The sequence below is a fragment of the Chelonoidis abingdonii genome, chromosome 23, assembly GCF_003597395.2.
Source record: "Chelonoidis abingdonii isolate Lonesome George chromosome 23, CheloAbing_2.0, whole genome shotgun sequence".
Classification (NCBI taxonomy): domain Eukaryota; kingdom Metazoa; phylum Chordata; order Testudines; family Testudinidae; genus Chelonoidis; species Chelonoidis abingdonii.
In genome coordinates this window covers 14,793,149-14,817,642 of record NC_133791.1, presented here as the reverse complement: position 1 = coordinate 14,817,642, position 24,494 = coordinate 14,793,149, and the positions used below count along the sequence as shown (strand labels likewise).

Genomic DNA, 24,494 nt, shown 5'->3' with positions numbered 1-24,494 from the left:
ATGAACTAGGTTTCACTCTGCCACATTTCCTCATACTTTTAACAGCATGTTCAATGAGTTGGTTATAACACATCTGGGCAGGAGTAATAATCAAACTTTCTAGAGAAAGGAGTCAGACTTTCACAATTCTACTCATACATCACTGCACTCAAGCAGTCCTGCAAATGCTTTACCCGATTTTTCTGTCTTCCAGCAGCAAAGAGTTGTTAACCTGTGTTGTAGGGAGGTAGTGAACTGTTTTGGAATTCAGATTAATGGGACTATATATTTCATTGGTGAAGACGATGTAAGCAGGGAGGGCTAAGTTGAAGGCCAGGCCAGGCCCGGCCAGAGAGCTGATAAAGGACAACCAGTGGAGAAAATAAGAGAAGAGAAGGGGATGAGCAGGATGGCTGGCTGGAAAGATCTAGCAGCAGTATTTTGAGAGGCTCTCCAAGAACAAAGTAGTAGGTGCTTTAATGACCATGCAAGATTTAAATTTAGCACCTACCTCATTCAAGTTTTATCCTTCAGTGCTTAGTTACCACTAAGGCTGATGCCAGGAAAAATCCTGGCATCAAAAGAGACATTGGGGAAGAATAGAATTAATCTGACCTCATTCGTTATCCAATATAGTTTAATGATAAATGGCTGGTGGGATGCTGCCATAACTTGACACAGAAAGCATCTGGGAAATCCAGCAGCTCAGTTACACTAATCTCATATTTCACAGTGGAATTCACCTGGGAGTATTCCAATAGGAAGCACTGCCAGAACTCCATCTCCATCAAGTCCTCTACACAAGCCATTTGATAACAAACAGGGATGCCAGAGTCAAAGACTAACCGAAGCACAGTTCAGTACGTGTTCTTTATTCCAATTAAAAGTACATTAGAAACAGCACACAGGACCAGCAGCAGCGTTCATGACAGTTCAACCCAATGCACTGCTGTCACAAGGTCATTCAGCTGTACTATTAAAGTAGGTGATTGAAATAAGTCTTCCACTCTACACGCAAGCACTCACTCACCTGCCACTTTAAATAGGTTTTCAACAGAATAAAAATAGATACACCCCAGAATACAAAAAGTTTAACAGTTTTTTCACTAAAGACTTTATACAAATTGATAAAAGGGTGCACAATTTCCTAAAATTTTAGGTACATTTTAAATGAGCCTTTTTTTTTACTTGGTAAAAGGATCAGCATTCCTGTCTTTGAACAGAATATGATGGCCAAAATTGCAAAGAAATTTATAGTTCAATTTACAATTTATACATTTGTTTTGAAGTGATTCCTGCACTGAGTAGCAGTCTGATGGCTGCTCATGCATGTCCACTTTTCCCAAAAGAACGGTGCACCACAAAGTTAACGTTTAGGAGCCTACTTCTCCTGGAATCGAGAGGAAACAAAAACCCACAAACTTCCATTTGTGCACGGTAAGGGATCCCAACTCAATTAAAAGCCCAAACTTAGAAGTTCTACATAAAACCTTCACTGGCAAAGGTCACCTTTGGGGCAAGGTTTGTAGGGACTGATGACCTATCTGCTTTGCGATACAAGCACAATGAAAGTGGAGTGCTTCCCATCGGTATTTTGGCTGAGCAATTTAACTCAAGACTGTGGTACTGAAACATACTGTAACAGGCAAATTTGGTGTTCTATTTAAGGGTATTTTTGGTCAGTACAAGCTATTATAATTTTTTACCAGATAAATATTCCCGTTTCCATTATTGATTGGTAGAGTCCAACAGCTCCATATGAGACGTCATGCGGAACTGCCCAGACGACAGCAGCATTTTAAAACTGGCACCACCTGCGTAAAGGTAACTATAACTCCCACTCCTCTACCAAGAGATACTATCATTTGTGGGGTGAATTTATTTGGGATATTGATTAGTACAGTCCTCTTTCCACTGCTGAACCCTCCCACCCACATGAACCAAGATTTGGTTTGGCAAGGTTAAATGCATCATGTGACTTCTATAGTAGTTAATTAACACTTTCAACCATTGCATTGCTTTATGAATAGTGGCCATTCTAAAAACAAACTACAACCAAAATACTGCCCAGCAAAAGCAACACTGCACCACTATCTGAGAATACGAGCTAGTGGAAAGATCTTCTGGACAATCTACATAAGGGAAAGCAGGGCAAATCCATCAGGAACCTAGAAATGAAACTTTAGAGCACAGGGCAGCACTAGAAAAAGAAGTTCTATTTCATGTAAGTTTAGTTTTTGGGTAAAACCACCTGCCCTGTTTTTTAAGTCAATGTCCATATATTTGGCTGTTGAGTTTTGTTTTACTGATCACATAGGTCAAAAAATAATATCCCAATTAACCAAATAAAGCATTTATTTCTTTTAGATATTTATGCATTGGTCACTTTTTGGCAAATCTATTCCTTAGAATTTAAAACATGTTTCCATTTTAAGGCTAAACTAAGAAATGTTAAAAGCTTCTGTAAACATTTCCTCTTCTTCCGCAAAGCGGCATAATTTTAAGTCCAACTGCAATTTTTAAAGTGAGGTAATTTCTGTGTATTTATATCTTAAGAGTCCTTTTCATGACTGGCCAAAAGGTGTGCTAATCTGAACGCTAAGCCAATTGTAGTGGGAGAGCTACCACAGGAGGGCGTGCATCAGTTCCAGCAGCTGCGTTTCAGTTGGCTATTTTCTCAATTTCATCCAAGTCATCAGTATCCAGTTTTTCTATCTTTTTGTCTGCAAGAGAAGATTAGAAGAGAATCGGAACTAGTGCACTTTGTACAATGAGAGACCAGAATATGAAGCAAGGTCCCACCTTACTGGGGTAAAACCCACTTCTATTCTTGTCACAAGATGAATCTATCCCAATCCATGACCAACACAATAAAATTAAGTTTTATAAGTCAAGTCAACAATGTAGTGTGACAAAGTGGGAATTTTGGAAACAAGCTTATGCATGCCTCAGTTTCCCCTCGTGCTTTGCATTGCTATGCATAGAATGTAAAGGGTTAAAAAGCTGCTCCTGGGACAGAGAGTGGGGACATGAGGTGTTGTGTCACATAACTACCTGGAGTGGTATGAAGACTAGGTCATTTAAAGAACAGGCTGAAACAGACCCAAATCAGTGGAGGATCGAGAAAGGCAATGGGAACCTCAACAGCCAAGAAGTTCACACCCAGCAACCAACAGAGGAAGGAGACTTCCCCAGGGAAGCTGAGCAAAAGCCCCAGCTGGAGAACAACGCCATCAGGTGGCGGGGTTAAAAGCTGGCCTTTGGGGAGACACACACACACACCTGGGACTAAGGTCAGGAGGGACAGAGATGGGGAGAGCACGCCAAGATGGCTCCTCAGCAGCATGGCTCCAGGGAGCCGTGACCCCACGCTGGCCATTCTGAACTCTATCTGAATCTTTGCCTCTCTATTCTGACCCAAGGACTTTCAGATTCTGTACGCCAGGTGACTAAGGAATTGTTCCCTTGTTTTGGAAAAGCTGTTTGGGATCAAGGCAAATACAGAGCACTGTGCCCTGAAGGAGTACAGTACAAACCTCCCGCAGGAGTCTGGCTTGGCTGGATTCGCTGCAGGGAGCCAGAGAGAGACAGGGTTCGCTGGTGCCCAGAGGCCAGTATCAAAGCATTAGGCCTTGTCTATACTGTTGGGATAAGATGACCTAAGTTACGTTATTCATGTAACTGGAGTCAACATGGCACAGGTCGACTTACCGCGGTGTCTACGCTGCGCTCTTCCATCGACTTCCCTTACTCTTCTCGGAGTGGCGGATTCCCAGAGTTGATGGGAGAGCGTTCTCCCATCAATTTAGCGGGTCTTCACTAGACCCGCTAAATTGACTGCAGCAGTGCCAACCTACCAGTAAGTGTAGACAAGCCCCTTAAGGCCACTGGCCTCCTCCAGTGGAACCGTGTGGTTATCTAAAGTGGCTATTTCCAAGGGACTGTCTACAGCCTGGGGCACGGACCACACCCTCTGGATCTGTGACTTGTGAGATCACTGAGTCACTCAAGTTTCAGACTGGAAGCAATTTCTTGGCAGAAGGGAGTGTAACGTCTTTATTGTAAGCTGAGGGGCATTTAAGAAACGTTATAGTTTGTGGAATATCATTTTTAATAATGATGCCGGTTAGCCAATGAGAACTGGACTGACTTGGCAGGACACAAGCAAGATCTCCCATGCATCAATTTGGAAGTTTACTGTCTTATGAAAGATGTACAAGTTATTCAGATATACCAAAATGGGCTATCACACCTGACCTTTAAACAGTATTCACTGTTCTACTATAAAATAAGGACAATTACATCAGATGTTCTGCCCATTTGAATGTATACAAATAACTGGCTATTCCCCTAGTTCTCAATGTTATTTTTGAAACAAGGTGCTACATAACATGCAGTGGTGCCCCTGACAAACTGTGTGTAGCAAAGCAAAACTCGGTTAAGCCTAATCAAAGAGCAAGACCACAGGCACCTAGGAAATCTGAATTCAAGTCAGGGTCGTCTGACACACAGTTGCTCAAAATTCTGTAGAAATAATGCTACACCTACACAAAAGAAATGACGCTAAAGGGGACTTACTGAAATGTTCCTGAATTCTGTTGAGAATATTCATGCTGTGCTTGCTGTCTACCATGTTAACAGCCAGTCCTCGCTTGCCAAAACGACCTGTACGTCCAATCCGATGCAGATACGTCTCATTATCCGGGTTGCCATCTTTATCCACAGGAAGGTCAAAGTTGATAACAACAGAGACTTGCTCAACATCAATCCCTGGGGAGGAAAGCGTTAGAGATATTACAACGCTCCCTTTAGCTCATTTTAAGCCAGAGTAGCTTTAGTCCAGGATTGTTTCAGTGTTTTGATTTCAGAATCTAGGGCTTACCCAGAGCCATTAGTTTCAACACCTTTCACAGAGCTATACTATTACTGTCGCCAAGTTTCGTGGAACGTTAAGCTTCGTGCAGTGATGAAGCCTGCAGCGATGTCAGGAGTGAGTGCTCACCAAAACTTACAAGGATACTTGGAAACATATGTTTCCATAGCATATAGAGGACCCTTGAAGATATCACAGTGAAAGGGTGCTATCAAATGGAGGATGGATTTAAAAATTTTATTAAAGTAAATGCTTGAAATGAAATATACACAGGTTGAGAGGGAAGGTACTGTACATCTGGGGTCAGGCTTGGGTTATGGGAGGTTACAGATACCGTTTGCAAGGTTGAAAAGATACATACATATCACATAACCGGCATATACCCAGATTGGGGTGCAAGGGTTTTTTAAAGTGTCTGTGCTTACGTGGGCTCCGGGTTTCTCCCACAAATGAATAGGGGTCAAGTCAGTTGGTGAGCGGATAGTTACATATGGAGTGGGGTGCTCCGCTTGGTCCTCAGGAAGGAAGTGGTGTTATTTCCCTGGTGGCTGTCTCAATATATCATGTGTATTGGCTGTGTCCGGTGATGGTGTCATATAATGTCTCTGGACCCTGATGGCATCGACACCATGAGCTGTCCTATGGAGCTGCTTAGGCATCGACTGACCCCACATCATCTTCAACCCGGCTCGTTGGGCGGGTCGCATGACCAGGTCCACAGATAGGCGTGTACCGACTTGATACACTTTAAACTGACACCTTCCTAACACTTGCATCACCAGACATATTGATTTTATGGTGCTAGAAAGACTATTGCAATAATTTAAAATATAGTAAATGCCCCTCCTTCCTCACAGCCAGGCTAGGAGAGCCATTCAATTTATTTCATGTAAGGTGTCAGACAGTGCCACAATGCCCTTTTAGCTGTAACTTGCAGCACAGACTGATACCGGAGTTTATTCCTTTGCCTGACTTCTAGTGAAAATGAAGTTGTTGAGAAAATTCAGGACACACATTTGTTTTGTCCATAGCACAAACCAGGGCAGGTCGCAGCCATGGGATGCCTCAATGTGCCCAAAGGACAGAAAGAATGAGACTCTGGTGGAAGGGAAGATTCTTCACCCTACTTCAGGTCTCCTTTAAAGAAATCCTATGTTAAGCCATTCCAGCAGATACGGACCTAACCCAACTCACACACGTCAAGGACCAACGAGAAGTTTTGGGGAACAGCACGTCTGTCAGTCTCCCTTGGAATGATTGTGTTAGGGACTCTTCTGTACAAATCTAGCACAGGTTACAAATTCTTCTCTAGGGGTACAGCAATATTTTGTATGTCTGTCACCAGATGGCACAGTCCCATCTCAAGTACAACTACCCGCTTCCCTTCCCCGAGATGCAGTGACATTGTATTCTACCTCTGGCACAGACATTTGTGGTCACTAGCACTTTCTCTTTGCCCTCTCTGAAACGCTCGATCACCGCAGCTCTTTGTTCCACCATCATCTCGCCACTCAGCAATGCCACCTGGTGACCTTCTTTTGACAGCTCTCCTGCCAGCCAGCCCGCTGTTTTACGAGTCTGAAAAGTAAAGCAAGAGCAATTAAAATCTTTCTGGGAAGACAGTTTTTGAACTTCAAACAGGAACAGGCCTCTCTTAAGAGAAGGGAACGCTCAGGGCTCTAACTCTGCTTGTTCCAGGATTCTAGCATCATAGTTTAAAAGGAACAAAGAACCCAAATCATTCCCATTTCTGTCTGAAAGCCTAACACTATGATGAAGTTTAGAGACATGTTTTCTATTTCCTTTTACAAAGGACAGCTGTGTGTGTAGTCAGTCAGCTCCACTGCTTGTCTGGGTCTCTCAGTAACAAGGAAAAGACTTAATAGGAAACTTATTGTAAGACCACATGCTTTGGACCAAGAAGATTGGGACAAGTGTAGTATGTGGTACCACTAACTATTCATTTTTGGAAATTGGCTAGATTCCAAGTTAAAAACGTCCCTTTAAGACCATCCAGTGAGAATCTCTGCTGAAGAGTTGAGTCAAGCTGCTATAGAATTCAAGATACCAGTTCATTTTTAAAGTCCTGACTAAGTCAAACACTGTATTTTAAAACTGCAGCAAACGGCTCTTTGCTTTAGTGGACACTCGGGTACAGAACACTTGCCTTAACATACGTGTCTTTTTCCTATCTAGACCTAAGCTTTGCTAGTGTGATCACCATGGGCCTCAATTAAAATTTGCAATTACAGCAGCTTCCATACAAGAATCCCAGAGTGCCACAACATGCCTGTGAGTATCATCACCATTTTCCAGAGAGGGAAACTGAGGTCCAGCAGGGTCACAAGCCAGTGGCAGACCTTTAATCTACAAGACTTATTTTTCCACCCCATTAAAGTCTTCTTGCTTTTATTTTTATCATTTTGTTGTATTCTTTGTTTTGAGACGTATTTTGCTGGTTTACAGAACCCCAAATGCTTTGGTTTTGAGAGACCACTTTAAAAATAAAAGTGAGCCACATGATGGCTGGAACCATGCAAGCAATAAGCATGTTTAAGACCAGCTGGGATTAGATGGCTCCAGCACCGTTACCATGACTCACATGGAGCAGTTTGGCTATCACGATTTTGAGAAACTCCGTGTCCACAGGAGTAAGTGAAACTACACTACAAACCATTTTTTTAAATAACGGTTCTTAGTAGGGTTCCAGCCTCAGCAGAGATAGGACCAACAGGCAATTACTGTTAGAGACAAGCCGAGAAGGCAGATTCTTCCAGCCACCCTCCTGCATTTTTCCATTTCCAAGATAAGATGAGGAATGATTTGTTCCCCATTTGTGATCCTAGAACGATCATGCCCTCAATCATCTCGCAAGGAGTCTGTCAGCTAGGATTCTAGGCATCTGCAGACATTATTTCAGAATGAGGCTGTTTTAACAAGAGCTCCCTTCTCTTTAGGGCGTGGCAAAGGTCATGCCATTCTCCAGAATGACTCACATGACAGAAGATCATGGCCTGGGCAATGGTGATGGCTCCATATATATTACAGAGAGCCTGGAACTTCTCATCTCGATTATTACACAGAACATAGTATTGCTTAATGGTGTCCAGCGTCTCCTCCTCTCGCTTCAGTTTGATGATGTTGGGGTCAGGAACAACTTTTTGGGCAAATTTCCACACAGAATCTTCAAAGGTGGCAGAAAACAGGAGCATCTGGCAATCTCTGGGGAGCATTCTGCAAGGCAAGGCAAACAAGTTAGGGTTTCCCTATTAGAAACCATCAGCCCAGTGGAACCTGCGGTCGCCCAGCAGCAGAGCATGGCTCACAGACACTTACAAACCTTTGGAATCAGCCTTTTAAGTCTGTTAGGCTTTCTAAACATTAGCCTATGAATATCTAATCACATCCCAACTCAATTTCCCAGTGGCATCTAGATAAATTTGGACATTTTAAGCAATGAATCCTCCTCAGGGGATAGGGAGGGCTGTTCTCGAACCTTGACATAATTAAATGTCTGTCTTCAATGAAATTCTAGCTTTATGAACTGCCTGGATTAGAGTTAAGTGTATTTCTACTGTAGCCTGTAGCCTTAGTCATCAGCAAATAATCACGTCCTGCCATTTGGAAGAGATCACTTCCTGCAACCATGAAGAGGAAATGGGACATTAAATAGGCCAATGAGAGAAACCAACTGGCTGTGGTGGAGGGGAGCTAGAATCTTTCCCGTTCCTCAGGCAGTCCAGATGAAAGCACAGGGATGTTCCTTACCTCTGAATGCGGATGCTCTGATCTTGATGGCCCTGGGTTGCTATCATCACGTCAGCCTCATCCAGGACAAACACTTTAATCTTCTTGGGGTCTATGAATTTCAGTTTGGAGCACCAGTCCAGGACAGTGCCAGGAGTGCCAATTACAATCTGCTCCGAGATCTTCTGACCTCTCTCCACTGTCAGTAGACAGACAGAAAGGATTCCATGAGATGTGTGTGCACAGCACTTCCATGAGAGATGAAAGCTGTATCACTGTGTAGGTTACTCCCCACCCTACTCTCTTGCTCAGAGTTCTTCCCCTACTCTGGAGACTGACTTTTTTAGGACGGGATGGGGCTGGGGGAGAGGTGAATAGCATAGTCTCATTAGTGCCAGAGCAACAGATGTCATTACATCCTCTTTAGGCCAGTTCTTCAGCATCCAACATTGCTTTCCCAGAAAGGGAGGTAATCTGTCAGAACTCTAACCCTTACGAAGAGCACAAGATCCACCACTTCTCCTCAACTTCAGGCACAGTATAAACTGCTAAATTCATGCACCTGAAACAAGTAGTATCTGTAATTATCTGCACCAGCAACCCACAATATGAAAGATCCACTTGGACGAAACAGATCAGCCACCAATAAAGCTCGGCAGCCACTTCCATTTCACAAATAGTTACAAAGTTCAGTTATTTTCTGAGATGACAGAGGAAGAAACTCAAGTAAAAAACCCAGAGTGTGAACTGTCCAACTCCCACTCCAGGCCCAGTTTAGGGCTTCCAAGAGGGAAGTCCCATTACACCAGCTCATGTTCTGTACAGCAGTCAGACCTAACAGAATTTGATTCCAGGCCAACTGTGCTAAGAGTATCTGATGTCAAACCCAATCCTTTTCAAATTTTAAGAGAAAGTAATGCTTTAAATTCCCATTACCACACCTCACTAGAAAAAGGAGTAAGTCTCCCTGGCTAAATCTGCAAAAAGGGGGAGTATTTCCCCTCATACTCACATTTATTGCCTCGGACAGCATAGGCAAGACTTAGCTCCGGATGAAACTTTCCCATCTGTTCAATTACTTTTCCTGTTTGAAGTGCCAGCTCATATGTTGGGGAAAGGCACAAACACTGGAAGGAAAGCAGATAAGAGTATATTAGATCATCACGTAGTAGACTGTCACACTTTCCTGTGAAATACATTTAGTTGTGAAACTTCACTTCTGTGCAAACAGATGACCAATATTTTAGGATAAACACTTACGATTGTAGGTAAATTTCATTAACACTCATCAGCTGAACAGTGTTTTTAGTAATTCACCCAATTAAAGGAAGTTAGTCTGCATGTGTAGCATCATGTACCGGTTAGTTTTATACAGCTTGTATATTTTGTATTGCCCATATAAGCATGTAAACAGAACACTCTGCTAAGAATGTCAGTGGTCAGTATTATGTTAATATGGCACTTTGTTTGGCCATATTATCAAAGACAGATATGTTTTTATAAGGGACGTTTCTAATTAATATAGCTCAAAGTGAAGATAACACAGTATCCTTGGCAAGGTGGCTCTTGCCTTGGTAAAACTGCTGAGTCCATTTCTGCAGAACAGCAAACCGACATGAATCCTGTGCTGCTGCCCACGCCCTGAAAGTGGGAACTCTATTCTGCATTGATTCAGCTAGGCTTCCTAAACTGAATTTTCCCAACTCCTGTCCAGTGTGCCGAACACCTGTGCAAAAAGCCCTGTTACCTTTGTGTTAGGGTGCTGGACTGGGTATCAATGTAAACTGGACGAGGAAGAAACAAACCATTTAACACCCCAACTATTTCACACTTCTCAGGGCTCCTCAACCACAGGTGGTTCGTTAGTACAGATCCTCTCCCTTCCAGTCCAAACCCTGCTCTCACTTCTACACCCGCACACACTCTCACGCCACCATGTTCCCCATCGCAGCACAGCTGCTCACTGTAAATCCTATTTGGCTGTTACAGGTACAGAAAGACAGAGGGGGAGAAAAGAAGAGAGAATGGGAATGGGGCTGGTGAGGAGGGCTAGGAGAACCCAGTACCTCTGCACAAAAGAATCAGCATTTTCAACTCTGCTGCCTCTGCTCCCCAATGCTCAGACGCCACAGCACACTGGGAAGTTGAAGCTATGTAGTTGCGACCAATGTCTTATCAAAGGAATATAGCTTCTCTCCACTAGATGGCACCGCACTACAACTAAAAACCAGCACAATTATTAGATTCCAGAAGCCCCTACCTGTGGATACTTGTTCCCAGGTTCAACTCGACTGAGCATGGCCAAGACGAAGGCAGCTGTCTTACCAGTACCAGACTGAGACTGTGCAATCAGGTTCTGTGGGCTGGATCAACACGTAAGGGGACATTTTAAACACTTTGGCACAAGATTAAATATAATACATTCTATGACCAGCTAATACGAGATACAGCTGTGAGATTTGGCAACACAGCTTAAATTAACTGAATGGTAGCCACAGATAAGGGATTTTAATGCATTCTGAATTAATTTGGCCCTGCATCTTGGCCACATCCTAACGAAGTCACCATCTAGTTTCATAAGGGCAGGACTGCACAAGGAGGAGGACACGAGTGAATTTTCTGCAGGGCGCATGCGTCTTGGCACAAACAGCTTCTGTGCACTATGGAGACTTGAAGGGAAAGCTGCTGTGATGCTGCAGTAGTTTTCCATATTGCTCATCCCCCCCAGCGTTAGCTTTGCTACTCCATGCTCTTCACCTAAAGGACACCGAGAAGCAAGGCGGACACAATCCACAGCATTTTGACTGCTTTGAATTGTCCAGGAGTTATGCAGGGCTGTTGAAGAACTGCCTTATCTTCCTTACATTGACAAGAAGATCAGATTTACTGCTGCCAGGAAGAACGGCATTGTCTTCAGTGTGGCTGAATATGAGTGCAAGCGCTAGGAAAAGGGTGCTTATGGGGACCTATGAAAGTTTGCTGGGTAGCCAGGCAGCATTCTAAAAAATTTCAGCAGCACAGTCCTATGGAAAGGGAGCCCCTTCAGCACAGTGCACATAGCCACTAGTGTCTCAACGCCACTTCAAGTAGGCTGTCTCTTAGCCAGAGTGTTTATAGTTTAATAGTATATAAGGCTCTCCCACCTCCCAGGGGAAGTGGAAAGCATGGATACGTACGGTTCAGCAAGCATCATGGGCAGAGCATTCTCCTGTATTTTCGAGGGTCGGTTGAAGCCCATGGCATAAACACCCTGCAGGAGCTGAGGTTTCCTGGAAAAAGGGAGAGAGAGTCGAGTGTTTCTGAACTAGTAAAAAACAGCACTAGACCCAGGAAGTCAAATCAATGGAAGATTTTTTTTTGATTGCAAGTGAAAGGCAGGTGCCTGAAAAGCAAATCCTAACAGGAAGCAGGCCTGGGGCAATGCCGCTAGTACTACATTTACGAATCGTAAACTGCTGTGGCAACTCAATTCCTCTCCACATTGCTAACAAAGTGGTTCATCTGTGACCTAATCACTATTAGCTTGTGCACACCATAAAAATAGGAGAAATACATCAGAACCCCATTTATCTGGTCTAACTGGGACTAAGGTCAGATCAGATAATCTAAACTCTGGATAGACCGGAGAATGGGAAAATGTGATGCAACAGCACCATCTATCGGCCACCGGAAAGATCGCCGCCTTCTGACCCTGGAGTCCTGGTTGTTTGGTAACGCTGCAGAGAACCAGTTAAGAGAGGGTCAGATAAACGGGGTTCCCCATCCACAGCATGAAACTCTGGACAGCAATCCTCTGATAGGAACAGAAACACTAGATCAAATGTTAGCATCTAACCCAGTGGCTCTCAAACTTTTGTGCTGGTGACCCCTTTCACATAGCAAGCCTCTTTAATTTAAAAGGAGGGTCACACTCAAACACTTTTTTGTATATTTAACACCATTATAAATGCTGGAGGCAAAGCAGGATTTGCAGTGGAGGTTGACCACTTGCATCCCCCCCCATGTAATAACCTCACGACCCCCTGAGGGGTCCTGACTCCCAGTTTGAAAACCCCTGATCTAACCAGACTGGGAAGCGAAGAGACACTATTTCAAGACTATGTGCCTCCTTGTTTTATCAATGAATAAACTTGTTACTTTTAAGAGCAAAATACAGTACTTAACCTATCAAAGGATCATTCAGATATTGTGATTAACGTCTGTGAACCCAATATTTATTTGAACCAAGAAGATACAATAAGACCGTATTTTTTTTTACCTTAAGGAATATTAAACACTGGAAGGAGTCATTTGGCTACAATACACACTGCTGGGTTCTAAATTGACTAACAGCATCAATGCAGACAGCTCAATTAAAATCTCTGCTCAGTATGCAGCAGTGATCAGGAGAGGCAAATGTGTCAGGATGTACAAAGACTAGAACAGAAAACAATACTAGAAGTGTGATCTTGCCTTGCTATAAAACAGAGCATCCACATCTGGAACACCGTTTGCAGGTCTGGTCACCTGCTGTCTAAGAGAGCAGAAGTAGAGTGTGTTCAGAGACATTCACCAAAAGGATTACAGGACTGAAGAAACTTCTTTGAGGAGAGATTAAATAGACTGGGACCTTAGGGTCAGAGGAGATCTGAGATATATAAAGCAATGAATGGGCTAGAGAAGGTAAGTCTGGAGCTTTTCTTGACCCTCTCAATACAAGAGCAAGGAAAAAGTTAATAGAAAGACAAGAAATTTAACCCACTGATAAGACATTTTTTACAACACAATTAACATGCGGAACTCGTCACAAGGTATCATTGAGACTAAGACCTTAATGAATTAAACATGTATATGAATGAGAACATTGTGTTCATTATACAGGGTGAAAACCATTTTATAAAGGATATAAACCTTCATGATTTGGGACTTAAGCCAGCTGTTAAAGGTACAGCTACCCTGCAAAAGACGACCATGGCAGCAAGTCTCAGAGCCTGGATTAATTGACTTGTCTGGCAGGACTTGCGCTACAGGACTAAAAATAGCAGTGAAACCTGGCAACAAGAGGGGTCTCAGAACCCCAGCCCAAGGATCTACATTGCTATTTTTAGCTCCATAGCATAAGCCCGAGTCAGTTGACCTGGGCTCAGACACTTGCTGCCGCAGATCTTTTTTTGCAGTGTAGACACACCTGAACTAATGGAGTTGGGAAGAAACTTCCCCAGTGAGCAGGCTGTATCCGTTCATGGGCTAACTGCACCTCTGCCCTGGTCTCTTCGAGTGCACCCCTTGCAGTCACCTTCCCTGAGACAGAACCACATCATTCTCCTGCTCTCAGGCTGGGCCCTGGCTGCAGTCCCCTGTATATCAACTGTGATAACCATGGCAAGGTCTGACTTACGTTCAGTATCTGCAGTTTTCTGTTCCCTCTGGGAACAATGACAGTGGCAACCAGTGACCAAACAGCCTCCATGCGGCAAAGTATTACTTATTTAGAACAAAAGCATTTAATGGAAAACAGATCGTAAAAACAAACCAGACTAAACTTGCATTCCCATTCGATAGGAGCCAGGAAGGCCTCATTTGCTTTCAGGCACTCCTGCAGGACCAGTCTGTTCTCATCAGGAACAGCACCTGACAAATGACCCACTGCCCCTTCCTCTCCTGAGAAGAGTTTAACTGTTTACTGTTCTTTTAAGCTCTAGTTCCCAGCCTGGCAAAACAGCAGGGCACTTTGGACTGGTGCCTGGAAGTATGCCATTGTCTTGTAATTGGCTCTCAAGATAAACAACATCTGACCAAACACTTGGGGTGGCACTGTTTTGCCTTTATGCTTGTTCTTCTCCTAGCCCCGTATTGTGCTAGATCAATGCATTCATACAGGAAGTCTTATAACCCTATATATGATAACTTCCCCTCACTTACCAGGTCTCAGAGTGTTCATAAATCACATAGCAACTCCACTTCAGTCACACTGATTATTCCACAACTGTCCGTTATGGGGTTCCTGGCACCTTCCTCTAAAGCAGTGGTTCTTAACACAGCGGTGGCCCATCGCCCAGGAGATATCCTCAGGGCCATACAGATAATACATATATATTGTGTGGATGCAGCCAGCATAACAGAGCTGCATATGCAGCCCACAATGGTAAATAGTTTGAGAAGCACTGCTCTAAAGCAGCTGTGCAGCCCTCCTGCCAGACACTGGACTAGAAAGACTACTGATCCAATCCAGTATGGCAATTCCCATGTCTCTGTGAAGCCCTATCAGCACTGTCTTAACACCATAGTTATTCACTCTGCCAGACTCAGTAGTTCAAAAGGAGGTGCCAGGACAGGAAGACGTTTCACTTGATTGCAAGGGCCATTTAACATTAACGTTTTGCAAAAGTCACCTTTAAGATTTTGTATTTTTGATGCTCAACCTCTAAGAAGGAGAGTAAATACTGATTGATGCAAGAAAGAGGTAAGTTATGGCAAGCCTAGCTCAGCATGATTCAGGCTATTGATTTGTACACAGCTATACAATGGCACTCAATTTTAAGTGCAGCGGTGACACTGCTAAAGTGTTCAACTGTCAAAGTTACTAGCTGCTTCTGTTAACAAGGCACTTATAATCGATAAAGAAGGCTTTCAAGTCACAGCAGACACTTGTGTATCTAAGGAGACTCCAGAGCAATCTAAAATTAAAGTTAAGATATTTGTATTTGTAAACTCTTAACTGATGACCTGTTTAAGTGCTTTCTGTAGGTGTTAATGTTGCTTAGTAGCAATTTCCGAAAAGCAAATAGCAGTTTTCCTGCCCACACTTTTCCTGCTTGTTAAACCTCTCTACTCGATTCAACATCCTTTTTAAGCAGCATGTATTATTTGCAGTCTGTGGCTCAAATAAAAGCTCTTTGAATATGCAACCCTGTGTTAGTTCAAAAGCAAGGATCTCCAAAGCTCGATTCTCTGCAACAGTTGCCAAGGATACAACTAGTTGCAGAACCAAGACTCAATTAGTCTGAGTGCTCCCATCATTAACTTTCTTTGATTGTTAGATCAATTCTTGTCTTTCAAAAGCCAGACAGGCAAGGTATATGATCTAAGGCGCCTGTTTGTAGTCATTCAGCTACAAAGCGGTAACTTCGAAACGCAAAGCTGTAATGTTCCAAGATGAAAAGTCTGTCACGGTGGTTTCCTTTCAGGACGCATTTCCAAACAAGTGACAAAATCACCAATGTAATTAAGAATAGAACCTCAAGATTAGAACTCCCTAGCAGAGTTTTGAAAGTTTATCATTATAAACCATATGCAACTATCTTCAGTTCATGCACAAAGAGCTCCATGAACATTTGGGGCAGGTATTTAATGGGAAGACAGAGGCAGGAAGAACCATAAAGGTATCAGACTATTGTTTTGGATCTGATGTCACTGGCAGAGGAAGAATGGGTTGGCTTCTGCCTGTGCTCTTCATGGGCACTTGTATCTTCGCAAGGGATTTTAAAGGCAAACTGTAATAAATAAGACTGAGCTCTTTACTTCTTTTGATAAACAAAACCAGAACTGCTCAGTTTTCAAGAAGTGTTCTGGTTGCTTTTTAATATAAACATTACGTGGACTACTTTGTCTGATCTTCCCTCAATTTATGGAAGGAACTTGGAGACTTTTTACACACAATGTTTTTGCTTTTGCCATTTACTGTTAGTGACCAGATCAGTCATGGAGGCCACCTAAACATCCCTTCCCATCCCTCCTCCATCAGCACATGCTGTTAAAGCCAAGCTCTGCTATGCAATCTAAAACAACAAACCTTGCCATTCTGCAATTCATACAAGTTTGTACACCACTACCTTGCTATAACGTGTCCCAATATAACACGGGTTTGCATATAGTGCGGTAGCAGTGGGGCCCCGGCAGTGCTTTGAAGGGTCTGGGGCTCTGGCTGCTGCAGAGCCCCAGGCCCTTTAAATTATCACTGAAGCCCTGCTGCCACTACCCCGGGGCTGCAGCAGCAGGGCTCGGACAGCGCTTTAAAGGGTCCGGGGCTCCAGCTGCTCGGAGCTGTTTAAATCACCACTGGAGCCCTGCCACTGCTACACTGGGGCTGAGGCATTGGGGCTCCGCCGGCTATTTAAAGGGCCTGGTGCTCCCTGTGGCAGGAGCCCTGGGCTCTTTAAATCACTGCTGCAGCCCTGCCACTGCTACCGCGATATAACGGCATTTCATCTATAACGCAGTAGGGATTTTTGGCTCCCCATGACCACGTTATATTGGGGTAGAGGTGTATAAGATTTAATGTGGGGAAAAAAAAAAAAAATCTTCCAAACCATTAGATTTTCAGCACAGAGAACACCTGCAGTGAGCTGGGATGAAGGCTAAAGCAGAGCATGAAGAACCTGCTCAAAATAAGCCCATTTCAGGCACAAAAGACCAAAGACCTGTACAAGCAGCAATTTTTCCTGTTGTTTGTGTTTAAACTATGCAAAACGCATAGTAAATATGCTAATTTACTAACTGTCTACAAATTAATTTGCAGTTATCTGAAATGGAAACCTATGCACTTCCCAGATACAAGGGATACCCCTTCCCAGACTGAAAACCTTTAACAGACCATTGACAGAGCAAGACTGCTATTGCCTCAGCAGCTAGAATTTGAAGTCTGTCTGCTCATACATTATCTTCTGTTGTAAGCCACTTAAAAGCAGCTAAAGCAATAATGAGCAGGTGTTATTTGTTCAAGTAAATCTGTTCTGTTCACAATGGAATCAGAACTGTGCTAGATACAACTATGTTGGCCCAATAGATAAGTACATTGCAAAACAAACCCGAGCCCAAAGTCATTTATCCTCTGAAGGCTTTTTCCACTATCTACAAATTAAACACTTAATTAGGAACCTGTTAAGTTCTAATTAGCTACCAAATCAAGAACTGTAAAGCAGACTGCTAGTGAGGAGTGCTAATGGAATAGTGACTAAGAGCAGGAGTTAGAAATTTAAGTGTTTTTTCCAGATTCTTGGTAAAGTTGAAACAAGTCTCCCTCAGTGACAGTTGGGACCATTTTATTCCACATGCATGGTTCAAACGGAGACATCTCCCATTCTGGAGTCTATCAGAGTGAGAGTTTCCAGCTATAGCTGCTTGATGGTAAGTTTGCTCTTTTATTCCAGAGTTGCACAATTCCAAAACCTTATCTGAATCCCCTTACAAGAACCTTGAAGAGGCAAAGAGTAAAAGAAAACCACCCCAAGCATGGGTCAGGGGATAATGACTCTTACTTAGGAAGCTTGTCCATTTGTGAACTATGACATTGAAAAAGGCAGTTGTTTTAATATCAAAAGGGATGTGTGACTACAAAATACTTACCTAGTTCATAAAACATCTTAGAGTAAATGATTTTTAAAAAATCTTAAATTATATATGCTGTTTACTTATTTATTATATATGCGGTCTCTCAGCTCAGACAACAAAACTGACTAGTGAGTTTCAGTTTCACTCCTAGTCAGTTTCAGTTTCATCTTACCATGCATTAGAACAATTCAGGAATGTTTGGATTGTAAATACTACAGGAGAATATTTATTTAAAACACTAATTAAAAAAAAATCAGTTTAGAAGAATAAGCTTCCAAAAAGATCTATTTGAGACAAGATTTATCTGATAATATGAAGAGTCTATGAGCGGTGAAAGATTTCATAGATCTTCTAATTTTAGGCTTTCAACCACTTTTGCTCTATTTCTTTAATATCTAAGCTTAAATATAATTTAAGTTTCTCACCCATTCTGCTGCAGAGTCTACACAACTTGAGGTTTTTCTGCCACAAACCCTTCATGAAGAGTCTCCATTCAATACTAGCAAAGAGATGAGACTCATCCCTCCTCCACTCTATTTAACTGTGCTGTGTGAGAGCCATTTCTATAGACCAGGGGTAGGCAACCTATGGCACACGAGCTGATTTTCAGTGGCACTCACACTGCCCAGGTCCTGGCCACTAGGGGAGCTCTGCATTTTAATTTAATTTTAAATGAAGCTTCTTAAACATTTAAAAAACTGTATTTACTTTATAATATATAAGTAAACTATTGCTGTTTATAGACTTATAGAAAGAGACCTTTAAAAACATTAAAATGTATTACTGGCACACGAAACCTTAAATCAGACTGAATAAATGAAGACTCAGCACAGCACTTCTGAAAGGTTGCAGACCCCTGCTATAGGCAATCTAAAAGTTAGGCCAGCTGCTGATAACACTATCTTGACCCCCTTCTCCACCTCTTTTCCCAGGCTAGGATTTCTGTATTTGTGTTCTCTAAGGAAACATCCTTTGCACACTTCAGGTTCTCTCCCCCCTTTAGCCCTGGAATTTTACCCTTTCATTTCCTAGAACCTTCTTCCAAAACAACTTCTTATGGAGGGTGGCACATTGCTGATTTTGAAAGTGCTAGTAAAATGCAGACGGGATGCTGTGGAGTCACAGTCTGCATTTCACCTTAGAGACTTGCTGATAATGGGAGATCTTTGCAATATCCTGTCTTATTTGTAATAAGTACAAATTAGGTCAGTTTTCAAATACTATAACTTGTCCAAAGTACAAATGGTGTAAACAATCCATTTTCAACAGCAGGAGTCTAGAATCTGGTAGAAAAACGTGGACTAGACCACTGTATATACTTTGCAGATGTCACAGGAACATGGCCACACAAAAACACAGAATGCAGATCTCAGTTTGGCTGCTTCTACTTTGTTGCCTGAGACAGCTAGAAATCTCTCCTGAGCTCATTTCTGCCCAAGTGTAGATACTGTAAGAGACTGCAGGTGTCATTGTAGACACTGTAAGAGATTACACGAGTGACCACACAATGCACTGCAACTAGTACAATGCTCAGTATTGGAAAATTGATATTTCTCTGACAATCTCCTGGCTGTGCCTATAGGTCACACCTAGAAATTTAGTCACCAGAAGACTAAAATTTTTCAGAAGAGAGTCAGTCATCTTTGATTTATAGACAGTTTAATGTGGCACGGCGAATTTGGCTGAATGACTGGAGTTATGGCTTTTGTTGCTGGAACACTTCTCTGGGTACCTAACACATGTAAATATCCGAAATCTTTCGTAGCATCACTTTTGGGTGAATCCAAGATATTCAGCACTAACAGGAAGAGTTCTACATCACTGAATTGCAAGGGACTATAATTAGCAGAAGAACAGGGACTTACAGTCGCAGCTCCTCAAAAGACTTCACAGAGTAGAGAGGTGATGTAGGATCCCGCTGCAGCACCTCTACTTGGTTTGTTGTGTCCACCAGATTACTGCGAATCAGCTTGTTTAACAAGGATTGGGCAGCTCTGTCCTCTGTGGGGAAGGAAGTAAAAAACAAAGCGTTGTTTCTATTTACANGATTTGCTGTCTCAACTCTGCCTCAGACACCAAAGAAATACACCCCCTGGATGCAGACATAGCAGGAATAGCCACTGTGGTGTCTTCTGAATCCTAATATACCAGAAGAATGCATATATTCATATAGCTTGACTGTCAGACTGAGAACTCCAGACTGTCAGACTGAGAACTGACTTCTGAATCATCTCTCTTTTGCCCTGTCTTGGAAGAGGCAAATTGAAAAGAGTATCACATCTCAGGCACATACTCATGTAAATCCAAGCTAGGATCTGAGTAGCAGCCTAACAAAAGCCAGTGTTTATCCACAGATCAAGGGGCCTCACAGTAAACCAATCTGAAATATTTTAAATTTCTGTTCATTTAGCACTTAAGGGACTAAGTTTATATACAGCTGCTAGAAAAGCTTCTGCATGGTTTTACTAATGCATTTCTGTAAAACTCATAAAAACCTGTCTACCCATCTTTAATGGTGATAATTAAAAGGTAAGTATTCACCCTAAAATGAAGAGTGGGTTAGAACTTTGCAATGGTGAGCTAAAAAAACTTGATCAGGACCTCCCAAATCACTGCTATCCTAACTTCCACCAAGAGAACATTGTCCAATAAAAGATATTACTTCACTTAATCTGTCTCTCTCATATCCTGGGACCAACAGAACTATGATAACACTGCAGATTCTTACCACAAACATCTCAAACAGAAGATGCCATTTGTTCATTGTTTATGTGATGGTGGGGAAACTGGAACTGGGAAGCCAACATCACTTTGAATAAGCCTGTTATCAGACAAGGCTCCTATGTTTCATCAAGGAGTATCAGATGTGAAACAGCAGGAAAGTATTTAAGAAGCCAACTCAAAGAGGTCCCCCCTACACAAGCAATCAGGGTCTTGAATAGTCCAGGCAAACAACGCACATTACAACAAAGCTTGAACTTGTTTTTCATAATAATTTTAAAAACAGCAATATATATATATATACACACCTCCCTTTTCAGTTCTTATAAGGAGTCTTGAAGTGTGATAGATATGCTTGCTTTGATCTGCTTAGCTCTGGGAAGTCCAGGGGCTCTGGGCTGCTGGCTGCCTACTGGTGGGGGTCCCCAGGGACAGCTCTCTCCACCATTAGGGATTTTTTTCCTGAGAACCTCCTGTAAATTTTCACAAACCCCAGTTTGGGAACCACTGCTTTATAGTTATAGCACTTATACATCTTCACAGTACCCAACATTAACTCTCACTTGTGAGCTGAGTTAGACTTCAAGACTCCAGTAGGGTGAAATAAATTCATTAACACGTGCCTTTCCCAGCCCTCTGTCTGGGGTTGAAAAGGAAATACCTTCCTTTGGGGGGCTCATATTTAGGATTCTACCTAAACTAGAAACACAAGCCCTTCAAGGGCCTTGGCTACAACACAGCTGCCATCGGTAGCACAGACAAGATTTTCGCCTCTAGCTGTGCCAAAGCCTTGGACGCAAACCGCAGAGCGGAACCGAGCTGTCAGTGGGTCTCAGCCCCAGGCCTAGTGCAGAAGCCAGTTCACTTCTCAGCCCATGGAAACCCCACTCTGGGGCAGTGGTTTTCCACCCGGGGTCCCCAGACTACGGATAAGATTTCCAAAGCGACCCGCGCCTCCGGTTAACATTTTTTAGGGGCCCGCAAGTAAAGAGAGGCTGAAAGCCGCTGATCTAGAGCATCTGGCCGCTGACCCTGTTCCCAGCCCCGGGCCCGCTGAGCGGGTCACACGGGCACACCCGGCCAAACCCAAGCCAGGACCCCGCTGTCCCGGGCGCCTCCTTGCTCGGCGGCGGGCGGGCTGGGGCCGATGCCAGGATGCGAGGCGGCCCTTGCTCACCCCACGCCCCGCTCCAGGCTCCGCCTAGACCCGGGCTCCCGACGGGCCTGGCCTCTGTCCCCCGGCCCAGCGGAGCCCCCCGATGGGCCTCGGCCTCCCGCGTCCTGCCCCGCAGAGACCCCCCACCCCATCCCGGCCCGTTTCCTCCCGCGGACTCACCGACTCGGCGGCCGCTTCCTGCTCGTCCACCGCCAGAGCCCAGGAGTCAGTGGCCATGGTCCGGTGATGGCGGCAGGGCGGGACGCTCGCAGGGCTCAGGACCAGTAGCCGCAATGGCGCCGCCGAGGGAAAGGAGACATGCGCGGGGGGACGCGGGGTCGCTTTGTACCCGGCCGGCGGGAAACTCGGGCCGCGGCACTTCAGTTCCGGGAGCGCCACGTTCCCACGCGGCACCGAGCGCCCCAGGCCGGGACCTTGCTTCCGTCAGCCGCGGGGCAGCGCCCCAGGGCCGCTCGCTCTCGCCTGGCTCCGTAGTGCCCACCCCAAGGCTCCCCCTTCTGCCATGATCCTCTCCCCACCCCCCCCATTATCTCCTTTGTAACCTCCCCCAAATCTTCTCCCCCAACCCCTCCCTCCTCTCCCCCATTATCTGCTCTGTAACCACCCGTCCCCCAAACCTAATCCCCCATCCCCTCCCCCCTCTCCCCCAAACTCTCCTCTCCCCCATTATCTCCTCTGTAACCACCCCTCCCCCAAACCTTCTCCCCATCCTCATTTCTCTTTCTCACTTTTTGTGGGGTATAGGTGTTGTCCGTGGAAGGCACTGTGCACTAATGGGACCATCAGCCTGGGCTAATTGTGCTGGTGAATTTGTGATGATGGCTGTCAATCAGGAGTTGGACTGAGATCCAGCAAACTCACTGCATATAGGCTCCTGAAAACTTGCCATCCACTGACTTTTGGTGTTTAGCCAGCTGGGGCAAGGGCTGAATTTGAACAGTGACCTAGCAGTGAGGGCCTCTTACTAATACCCTAGCCTCCTGCTCCCTCTTTCAAGGAAAGATGATCCTGTGTGAATGGGGAATGCATCCACAATGAACGAGACCTGTTTCCTTTAAATTGCTTTCAGTGTCCTTAAGTGCACAAGATGTCATTATTGATTTTTATGATCCTCCCTGCTTTTGTATTAATCATTACCTTTAATTTTAGCTACTAGTGCCTTAACAAAAATAAACTAAAAATAATTATTTTATTTAACGAATGCGCCTTGCAGCGCCCCAGGGTGTTTGGAGAACAGCACCATTAAATAAATAATGACAAATTCAAATATGGAATGTAAAAATCAAAATTAAATCACACAAACCAAAGTGTGTGGTATGACTCAAAACAACTAAAACCACTTGGCAATTACTAGCTGTGTGGTCCACCAAACATCAAGACAGGAACAAATTTAGGAGGGGTTGGGGAAATGAGGGACAACCAACACGTACTCGAAACAAAAGATGACCAAAAAGAATGATAAAAAAATGTGTGATTCTACATAATGAAACCTGTACTAGGACCTGCATATTCACTAGACACAGTTGTTTTATGTGATTTATTGACTCATAGACTTCAAGGTCAGAAGGGACCATTATGATCATCTAGTCTGACCTCCTGCACAATGCAGGCCACAGAATCTCACCCACCCACTTCTATAACAAACCCCTAACCTATGTCTGAGTTACTGAAGTCCCCAAATTGTGGTTTGAAGATCTCAAGCAGAGAATTCCTCCGCAAAGTGGTCGGTGCCCCATGCTGCAGAGGAGCCGAAAAACCCTCCAGGGCCTCTGCCAATCTTGCGCCTGGAGCGAAAATTCTTCCTGGACCCAATATATGGCGATCATTAAAACCTCTGAGCATTGTGGGCAAGATGCACCAAGCCAGCACCAAGAAGAATTCTCTGTGTAATCAATCCCAACCAACATCCCATCACAGACCACTGGGCATACTTACCTGCTGATAATCAGAGATCAATTGCCAAATCAATTGCCAAAATGAGGCTATCCCATCATACCATCCCCTCCAAAAATTTATCAAGCTTAGTCTTAAAGCCAGATATGTCTTTTGCCTCCACTACTCCCCTTGGAAGGCTGTTCCAGACCTTCACTCCTCTAATGGTTAGAAACCTTTATCTAATTTCAAGTCTAAACTTCCTAGTGTCCAGTTTATATCCATTTGTTCTTGTGTCCACATTGATACTAAGTTTAAATAATTCCTCTCTCATCTCAAAGTTTCCACTTTTGCTTGACCAATGTTAGCTCACTGAGGTCTGTGTAGTTGCTGAAGCCAGGCTTTGTTATTGCACTGTCACCTACTCAGGTCAATATTGTCACCCTTAGGCATTCAGAAATCCTGCATCAAACTGCTAAAATCATGAGATTGGCTTAAGAATAATGAGACTTTAAACATAAAAGGTCTGAGTCTTAATAGTTTTAGGGTCTTTACCTGCAGGTTTTGGAGCCTTTATGGGTCACATTTTCAAGCTTTTCTCTGCAACCATGGGGGCTAGACATGTATATTTTTAATTAAAATGGAGACTTCCATATAATTATATGACTCCAGGAGCTGGGGCTTTAAAAAATACAAAATATCTTGAGATTTGTGATTAAGATACTAACATTGCCAGGTGGAAGATCAATGTACAGGTGAAGAAAAAAGAAGATATAGAAAACTACAAAAAAACCCCAAGCTCAAAACAAAAAAATA

The 24,494-nt window shown here is 43.6% G+C and overlaps 1 protein-coding gene across 2 annotated transcripts; it reads right to left on the bottom strand.

Annotated features, from left to right (window-relative positions):
- Window positions 1-830: 830 nt before the first annotated feature.
- LOC116824367 (ATP-dependent RNA helicase DDX19A) lies at window positions 831-22,136 on the bottom strand. 2 transcript variants are annotated; one of them, XM_075060178.1, is made up of 12 exons: window positions 21,926-22,102; window positions 21,201-21,217; window positions 20,125-20,155; window positions 19,774-19,909; window positions 11,776-11,868; window positions 10,860-10,962; window positions 9,612-9,726; window positions 8,621-8,798; window positions 7,849-8,086; window positions 6,268-6,430; window positions 4,558-4,749; window positions 831-2,702 (listed from the first exon to the last, which is right to left on the bottom strand). In XM_075060178.1, the coding sequence occupies exons 1-12, from the start codon at window positions 22,020-22,022 to the stop codon at window positions 2,641-2,643; spliced, it is 1,425 nt and encodes a 474-aa protein (XP_074916279.1). In that variant the 5' UTR covers window positions 22,023-22,102; the 3' UTR covers window positions 831-2,640. The 2 variants fall into 2 exon arrangements, with proteins under 2 accessions (XP_074916279.1, XP_074916277.1); XM_075060176.1 differs by lacking the exons at window positions 20,125-20,155; window positions 21,201-21,217 and having other exon boundaries at window positions 21,901-22,136.
- Window positions 22,137-24,494: the final 2,358 nt, after the last annotated feature.